The sequence below is a fragment of the Macrobrachium nipponense genome, chromosome 9 (assembly GCF_015104395.2).
Source record: "Macrobrachium nipponense isolate FS-2020 chromosome 9, ASM1510439v2, whole genome shotgun sequence".
NCBI classification, from domain to species: Eukaryota; Metazoa; Arthropoda; class Malacostraca; order Decapoda; family Palaemonidae; genus Macrobrachium; species Macrobrachium nipponense.
Window position 1 is genome coordinate 18,107,461 of NC_061110.1, and position 10,000 is coordinate 18,117,460.

The following is a 10,000-nucleotide window of genomic DNA, read 5'->3' on the forward strand; positions in this document are numbered from 1 at the left end:
AGTTGGAGGACTGTGGCTGGAGTATGTGTGACTTTGTCCTGAAGGATGAAATTTCATCAGAATATCTGAGCAAAGCAAAAAGAGTTCTTGTAATCAAGAAAATAGTTCGTGAAGAAACTGCATCTTTTATCCAGCCAATATATCTTAGCCAGTCTTCAGAGAGTTTCTTTTTTCTGTTGTTCTTGTCATGACTAGTATTATTTCTTAGGCAAATTTCACATATGCATTTTCATTGAAGAGATCAGATCTTAAGAAGGATTTTGTTGATTTGAGAGTAAAGCTCTCAGTAGTATACTAGAGGTTTCTGAAAGATACAGCACATGATATATGATAGATAGAATATCACTGAAGTACATTGCGTCACATGTTGTGAGGGTTGATGATGATGAAGTCTCTCTCTCTCTCTCTCTCTCTCTCTCTCTCTCTCGATACTACATATTATTTTACTATTTTATTTTTCAGAATTATTACTATTATTATGGTCATATTGATTCTAATGTATATATATATTATATATATATATAGGATATATATATAATTATATATATATATATATATATATATATATATATATATATATATATATATATATATATATATACATATATACATTACACTACATACATATATTCCTTCGATAGAACATGTATAGCCAACGAACATTGTCAACAAAAAAGAAGGAAAGAAACAAAACAAAAAGAGAGAGAGAGAGAGAGAGAGAGAGAGAGAGAGAGAGAGAGAGAGAGAGGAGAGAGAGAGAGAAATGCGATGAAGTGAGCAATATCTGTACAAGAGTGTGAAGAAAACCCCATCCCAACGTAATGAGCACAGTTTGCCAGAAGCAGAATGAGGCAAAACACAATTTTCTACCCGAGAGAGAGCCTGGTGTTTATAGAGCACTTGGTATATTTTCCCTGAAACTCTCCTAAAAAAAAATACAGAGAGAGAGAGAGAGAGAGAGAGAGAGAGAGAGAGAGAGAGAGAGAGAGAGAGAGGTGATCAAATAAGCTAGTGACTAATTAAGGTGATGATAAGCCCAAGGGTTACCACTAAAAAATACACAGTGTTAAACTGATTCTTAAATTGCCACTTACATATGTCATTCGTCTTATTTCCCACCTATATATGTATCCCTGAAAGTTAAAGCATTCAAATTTATCACTTATAATGTTTTGTAACCAGTGATAAAACAACATTTAAAAAACTTGAAATAAATATGGATCGATGTCATTTCCTAAATGTTCGTGATTCACATGGGTCTTACTAACATAGTTGTCTGATTAGGGTCTCAGAATACCACAATTATTATCAAACAGATAGATAAGGATCACTATTCGAAATCTATGTTAGTGTTAGCGGTAGGTGGTGGGTGTATGGAGGGGGTGGAGGGGTCGTGGGGGAGTTGGGGGTTGGGAGGGGGTGATTTGATCCAAAGTTGATGATCCCATTAGTAGAGTTGTATGAAGCTGATAATGTGTAAGTTTCCTGCACAGTTGTTTCATCCACCGATATGCTGTCGAACTATGAACGTGGCCGAAAATATTGCCTGCGTTGCAACCTCATGATTCACCAGCCATTACATATAAAAACAAATATACATATATTTGCACATATATGTATATATATGTATATATACACATGTGTCTGCTCTGACGTTCAGATACAAATTTGATACCACAAACATAGCATTTTTTATTTTTTTTATTTTTTCCTTTTTACAGTAAATGACTTACGACCAAAAATCACTCTCTTGTGTCATTTGAAAATTTTCATTTTATACATAATATAAGTACCAAGAAAATTCTGTTATCCTTTGTAAAGAGTCTCGTATATGACAATGTTCTAAAATATAACAGCGAGCTCATTTTTAATAAATTATAAAGGGTTACCACATTACACAGACTGTACTCGAGATTAATTTCCCTGTGGTGAAGGAATAGCAAACAGTAAGGCACATTTTTCATCATTTTAACATGAAAATACGTTCCAAAGAAATGAAGTTATAAAGTTTTTATATAGACTTTACTGCTGTAAAGAATAACTTACTACAATAACTTGCCATGGTAAAGGCAAGAACTTTTTCTGACCAATTCAGCTGACAGCTTATTTTATAAATAGTTTAGATTTTCTTCCGGAGAATAAGGTGAATTGCATTAAAATTAATGGAGTAAGAAAGTACAGAAATATTTTTCAATGTTTACCATCCTTAATACCAGAGACGCATTTTTCATTTTCCTTTTGTGTTAAAATATGTTTTGTCTTCTCTCTGCCCCTAAAAAAAATTCCATCAGTTATTATTCTCCTAATGATAATAATCGTTTAAAGCCTCATTCTCGTAATAAATAATTGTTTAATGCCTCATTCTCCTAATGAGGAATAATCGTTTAAAGCCTCAGTCTCTTATTGATAAATAATCGTTTATAGCCTCATTCTCCTATTGATAAATAATCTTTAATAGCCTCATTCTCCTATTGGTAAATAATAGTTTAAAGCCTCATTCTCCTAATGATAACTTAATCGTTTAAAGCCTCTTTGGTTCTATTTACATAAAAATACACATTCCCAAAATAAAACATTTATTTTTTTTCATTTGACAAAAGAATCACAAAAAAATATGAAAATTAGGTTGACTTATGAAAATTAGCTACATAGCCAAGACTGGGACGCTTTCAGCCATTCAGTGCTTAAGAGTTGGAGTGGTTGAACAACAACACGGAAGAAAGGAATAGGGAATGGAAGTAAAGTAAAAAGCTTAAAAGTGGATGAAACTCAGGGCCGAAGGGACCATGCAAATATCCTTTAGTAAAACCTACATTGCGCATACGTCGCGCGCAGTGAGGGCCTTAGATTCCTTACTGGATAAACAAACCCACGTTTAATCGTTGCTGGTCAGACCAGCTTGAGAGTAACCCAGGGTGATGTTGAGGCAATTTGCGACCAGCGACGTCCAGCCAGATTGATGGGAGGCCCCGCAACCTCTTCCAGTCTCCCCGTGGAAGAATTCGTAAAACAAAATCAAATCGCGCCAGGTTGGGTCGTCACGGTATTGCCAATTCTCACCTGGAAAATGGAGAGCATGACCTGTAGATTAATACGGAATGGAATCTAAAATCTAGGACAAAGGCCAGGCGCTGGGACCTATGACGTCATTCAGATAGAAAGGGGAAACAGAGTAAAATGTTTCAACAGTGTGACAGAAGGGAAACTTCTCAATTGCACTACGAAACAATTGTTAGAAGGGTGGAAAGTATGATGGAAGAAAGATAAAGTACGAATGCAGGTATAGTAAAAGGAATGAAAGGGGGTTGCATCTAGGGGCCCGGTGGGACGCCACAAAGATCCTTAAGTAGTGCCTACAGTGCACTGCTTGAGGTGCACTGACGGCACTACCCTTAAACTAGGTGTAAGTTAATAAGCGGACATTTAATGCGGTAAAATAATAATACGGAATTAACCAGGTAACACTGTCAAAGGTTTTAATCTGCAGAGAGATACAATAGAAAATATATAAATAGAATGGCTATCATCATAAATTATATACTTGCCTTTAAAAGTATGATTAAATTAATCATATGACACTAATAAAGGCTTCAAATTACGTGGGGTGGGGGGATTTATAATATAATAACATAAGGCATTGAATATCATTATGAATTTCCCAGTTTTCTATTAGTAACGTGTTAGATCTATGGGAACCAATATGTACTTTAGACTTCGCCAAAAGTTGCCTTTGTAATAAGAGTTGATGAAAGCTTTCAACCATTATTAAAGAAACTATGCATATATCAAGCATGAGATATGATCAACATAATCTTTATAAAGATAATTATGTAAGAAAAATAAATATTATTCAGAGAAATATTACCATGACACGGGCGACATCCATTTTCTCCAAGTAAAAAGAGGTTGGCTACTCTCCTGGCGAGGAACACGGCAACTTGTTCCAGAGTCAAGAAATCACCTGAACCCTTAGGGCATTCCACCTTCAGATCATCCCCATAGAAGAAATGATATCTGAAAGAGAATGAAACAAGGCGTGATTGGACCTCCAGGTTACTCGGGGTGCGCTAAAATCTACAGTCAAACAGAGCGTTGTTTCACCAATGAAAATTAAAATAAATACGCTTTATTTTATTAGAAATAATTATTCTGTACTGTTTAACATGTACATTTATTTCTTTGAAATTTTTTACATTTTCATTCTATTAGATAAATGATAAATATCCTACCCTAAAATTCCAGTAACTTTACCTCAACAAGAAACACATTTTCAGGACTTTTAGACTTTTCCATAATAGACCTTTCTTAACTCCCTTCCCCTCTAACAACAACAACAATAAAGTAGTTTGCAGGCTTACTCCCCGGACAAGCGATAATGATATTCGATAGGAAATCATCTTTATGTGGTGACCAGGAACGTATTAACTAGTTTCGTGCTATAGATGTTGTTACGACCTTCAACAGTCCTAAGTTTGTCGCCATGCAAACTTCATTGACTTATTATCTTGTTTAGATTTCTTCGTTAGTTAATTTCTGAGTTCTGATTTCGATATTATCCATACTTATGCATCAAACAATTATTTACAAAGTAATACAGTTTTTATTTATTTGGTCTGTGGTGTGAGGGATGTATAGATATTTTCATGTTACTTTTCTTTGGATGGCGTACAACTCCTGTCCTTTTTTTATTGGCTTGCCCTATTGCATAATTAAATGGCACACATGCTCTTTGCTTAATAATAATAATAATAATAATAATAATAATAATAATAATAATAATAATAATAATAATAATAATAATAATAATAGAAGATGTCCCCATCTAATAGGGCAGTGTTGTTGAAAATAACTGTTTCAATGACGTTTACCTTGATTGATAATAATAATAATAATAATAATAATAATAATAATAATAATAATAATAATAATAATAATAATAATAATAATAATAATGCCGAGTACTAAATCTATTTGCAAATAATGAAGGCATGAGTAAAAAAAATAGAAAAAATAATCCTTCTAATACGATGCAACTATTTAGAAAACATACGAAATATGGTACGAAGAATATGAAAGTGAAATGATAAAATATGACAGCAGCAACAACAAAAAATAAATAAATAAAGCTGAAAACTGAAAAAAGTCCGGACAAACCTCTTAAGGGATGTGATGATGAGGAAGTTCATAGGAAGCCAGATGGGTCCTCTCCAGTTGGAGTTGCCACCAAAAAGGTGGGTGGTGGACTCCCCTGGGACATAAGACACTTCGTGATGCTCGTCTCCAACTCTCAGTACGAAGGGAGAATGCTGGGGACCGGTATAATAATAATAATAATAATAATAATAATAATAATAAATAATAATAATAATAATAATAATAATAATAGAAATAGAGACCCTAATCCAGACTGTAAGGATTGTATCTTGAGGACATCAGGATGGAGTTTGGAATAGAAAAATGCGCCTTAGTCAACATACAAAAGGGCAAAGTAACAAGAACTGAAGGGATAAATCTACAGATGGGAGCAACATCAAACACATAGATGAGACGGGATACAAATACTTGGGAATAATGAAAGGAGGGGATATAAAACACCAAGAGATTGAACGACACGATCAGGAAAGAATATATGCAGAGACTCAAGGCGATACTCAAGTCAAAACTCAACGCCGGAAATATGATAAAAGCCATAAGCACATGGGCAGTGCCAGTAATCAGATACAGCGCAGGAATAGTGGAATGGACGAAGGCAGGACTCCGCAGCATAGATCAGAAAACCAGGAAACATATGACAATACACAAAGCACTACTCCCAAGAGAAATACGGACAGAGTATACATAACACGAAAGGAAGGAGGGAGAGGACTACTAAGTATAGAGGACTGCGTCAACATCGAGAACAGAACACTGGGGCAATATCTGAAAACCAGTGAAGACGAGTGCTAAAGAGTGCATGGGAAGAAGGAGTAATAAAAGTAGACGAAGACCCAGAAATATACAGAGACAGGAGAATGACAAACAGAACAGAGGACTGGCACAACAAACCAATGCACGGACAATACATGAGACAGACTAAAGAACTAGCCAGCGATGACACGTGGCAATGGCTACAGAGGGGAAAGCTAAAGAAGGAAACTGAAAGAATGATAACAGTGGCACAAGATCAGGCCCTAAGAACCAGATATGTTCAAAGAACGATAGACGGAAATAACATCTCTCCCATATGAAGGAAGTGCAATACGAAAAATGAAACCACAAACCACATAGCAAGCGAATGTCCGGCACTTGCACAGAACCAGTACAAAAAGAGGCATGATTCAGTGGCAAAAGCCCTCCACTGGAGACTATGCAAGAAACATCAGCTACCTTGCAGTAATAAGTGGTACAAGCACCATCCTGAAGGAGTGATAGAAAACGATCAGGCAAAGATCCTCTGGGACTATGGTATTAGAACAGATAGGGTGATAAGTGCAAATAGACCAGACGTGACGTTCATTGACAAAATAAAGAAGAAAGTATCACTCATTGATATCGCAATACCATGGGACACCAGAGTTGAAGAGAAAGAAGGTGAAAAAAATGGATAAGTATCAAGATCTGAAAATAGAAATAAGAAGGATATGGGATATGCCAGTGGAAATTGTACCCATAATCATAGGAACACTAGGCACGATCCCAAGATCCCTGAAAAGGAATCTAGAAAAACTAGAGGCTGAAGTAGCTCCAGGACTCATGCAGAAGAGTGTGATCCTAGAAACGGCGCACATAGTAAGAAAAGTGATGGACTCCTGAGGAGGCAGGATGCAACCTGGAACCCCACACTATAAATACCACCCAGTCAAATTGGACGACTGTGATAGGAGCAACAATAATAATAATAAAATAATAATAATAATTATTTTGGTAGAAGGCCCTCTCTTTTAAGCAAATGCTGTTAAAAAGAATGGCAGAATTAAGCGAGTTGATTTATATATTATTTTTTCTATTTTCTTACAATTCGCTTCTCAGGCTAGCGATGTTTCTGAGTAACTGGCCAATATTCATTCAGAAACATCCCTGAGCCTGAGAAGCGAATTGTAAGGAAAACAGAAAAGAACAACATATAAGATAAACTTGCTTAATTCTGCAATTCTTTTTAACATAATAATAATAATAATAATAATAATAATAATAATAATAATAATAATAATAATAATAATAATAATAATAATAATAAAGTATCACTCATTAGATGTCGCAATACCATGGGACACCAGAGTAAATGAGAGAGATAGAGAAAAAAATTGATAAGTATCAAGGCCTGAAAATAGAAATAAGAAAGATATGGGATATGCCAGTGGAAATTGTATGCATAATAACCAAAGGGACACGAGGCACGATCCAAAGATCCCTGAAAAGGGACCTGGAAAAACTAGATGGTGGAGTAGCTCCAGGACTAGTGCAGAAGAGTGTAGTACTAGAAACAGCGTATATAGTGAGAGAATTGATGAACTCTTAAGGAGGCAGGATACAACCCGGAACCCCAAACTATAAATGCCACTCAGTCGGATAGGATGACTATGAGAGACCAGAAAAAAAGACAACAATAATAATTTAATAAAATAATTGAATGAAATAAATAATAATAATAATAATAATAATAATAATAATAATAATAATAATAATAATAAGGAACCAAAGAACCCCTGTAACGAGTCTATGATGTCGAGAATTAAACGCCGCAGTAGTGTCAAAAATATTTATGTACAGAGATAAAAAGGGGTGAGCCAATCTCCAGCTTGCTCGACCACGTGCAAGATTTTCCCTTCACGCATAAGTTGTGAACATTATATTCATAACTCTTAACGTAAATTAAAACCTGCTAAAATCTACGGTCAAACAGAGCCTTGTTTCACCAACGAAAAGGACAATAAATACGTTATATTTTATGGGATATAATTTTTGTCTACTGTTTAGCATCATATTTATTTTTTTTTACTTTTTCATTCTAATAAATAATCAAAATATCCTATCCTTAAATTAATGTTTAATTCAACGTGAAACACCTTTCTCAGATCTTTTTAGGCTCTTCCATAGACCTTTCCTAATAATAACCCCTACCACAACAACAACAACAACAACAAAGTAGTTTGTAGGCTACTCCTCGAGTAAGCGAAAGCGATAAGGAGAGACTTCCAGATACTGATGAGGGATATGGAGTAATATCTGGAAGTCTCTCTTCATCACTTTTAACCGCCCTATACATAGATATTTTTAACACTATTGTGAGTTTTAATTCTCAATAATAATAATAATAATAATAATAATAATAATAATAATAATAATAATAATAATAATAATAATAATAATAATAATAATAACAATAACAATAATAATAATAATAATAATGAATAATAATAGCTTGAAAGGAGACCCTCTTAAAAGTCAGCTTAATTTACTTTTCAGTTATTCATTTCAATCCTAATTTTAGTGTGTGTGTGAGTGTGTGTGTGAGTGGTGTGTGTGTGTGAGTGTGAGTGTGTTTTTTATATAATTTTGGAACTGAAAAGACTTATTTCAATTAAACTAAGTTGATGCAGCTGTATTTTTCAACGCTTTCAAAGCAGCAGCAACAACAACAACAACAACAACAACAACAAAAACAGCAAGAATGGTAATAATGGTAATACCAATAATAATAATAAAAATTCAAATGCTTCCAACTTATAAGGTATAGCGTTTAGATTCAAGTACAGTATATCCCATCACATAACTATTTTCATTTAACAATTCAACTTGAACATATTGTTCTCACCTTGACGCTGTGCTGACATACATACTCACACCTATTTCATTGCATTCCCTTAGCTTTATTCCCTGGTTACTTTTACTCTATATATCTTCTTTTATTACAGTACCTTTATTCACCTGTATTCCATCTCACCTCGTGTACTTTGGAGAGGGACCTGATGCCGTAGGGAGATAGGAACTCCTCTTCGTCGAGCAGGTATCCCAAAAGACGAAGCAGTTGCTCCTTGGTAGGAACCGACAATAACATTCTGTCCTTCGCCGAAGAGTTCTCCTGCGTCAGAAAAGCCACCTGGAGGGAGAAGTGGGAATCACGAAATGATCAGAAATCCGAGGCTGGAAAATGTTTCGGATACTGAAAGGGGGAATGGATGAGAGAGAGAAAGGAAAAGGAAGAGAGAAAGATAGAGAAAAAATAATAATAATGGATGGAAGGGAAAAGGGGATATTGAAACTCATGGAATATCTGCAGGGCAGACATGAAAGAAATATGGAGAGAAGACAGGCGAGCGAGCGGGAGAGCCGAGAAAATTGGGAAGGCCAGAGTGGGGAAAATGTGTTTTTAGAAATCTTTTTGCCGCCTGTGCGTCAGAAAAGATAGAGTTGAATAATGGTAAGGTTCATAGAATAAAGACGACTAATAAAAACGCATAACTATGTATCCACACACGACAACAAACTAACTGTTTTCTTATAAAGATAAGATTTAGAAAATTTTTACCAGTTACTTCAAATTATGAAATTTTTCACGCGTTTATGAATTCGAATTATCGAAATTTGTTCAACTTTTGATTCTCAAACAAGTTTAATAATGTATAGTGATGCATATTTAGTGATACTTAATACCAAAACCACTGGCAGTCTCGACATAAATTAAAGACAGAAATAACTATAATTAAGATAGAAATAACTATATTAACCTTTGGTCTAAGAAAGAAAGGCCTCTTTTAACATACTTGGCAAAGCCGGGATAGTTAACTGCAGAAAATTAAAAGCTGATATAAGGAAAAGGTTCCACGAACAAAGAAAATTAATAAAAGAAAATGCCTTGTCACAATGCACTGTTACTATTAGGTTATAAGGTAACGAAGCGTTTACGGATTGGTAGCTTTTGGTAGCCCCCTCCCACGGTCCAGATAGAATACCTAGACCGTGGATACCTCTTACCCTGGCTGCCAGATCCGGTCTGTTCTCAATGAACCAACTGGCTCTT

The 10,000-nt window shown here is 34.9% G+C and overlaps 1 protein-coding gene across 2 annotated transcripts in view; it reads right to left on the reverse strand.

The window, feature by feature from the left end:
- Positions 1-1,830: 1,830 nt before the first annotated feature.
- LOC135217940 (uncharacterized) overlaps positions 1,831-10,000 on the reverse strand; it is a 48,162-nt gene continuing 39,992 nt past the window's right edge. For both annotated transcript variants that reach the window (XM_064254043.1, XM_064254041.1), the window contains exons 15-19: positions 9,955-10,000; positions 8,924-9,079; positions 5,155-5,306; positions 3,866-4,014; positions 1,831-3,060 (exon numbers count right to left, since the gene is read on the reverse strand). The exon at positions 9,955-10,000 is cut by the window's right edge and continues 86 nt beyond it. In XM_064254043.1, coding sequence (XP_064110113.1) covers positions 2,876-3,060; positions 3,866-4,014; positions 5,155-5,306; positions 8,924-9,079; positions 9,955-10,000 — 688 coding nt within the window. In that variant the 3' untranslated portion in view covers positions 1,831-2,875. The remainder of the gene's footprint in view (positions 3,061-3,865; positions 4,015-5,154; positions 5,307-8,923; positions 9,080-9,954) is intronic.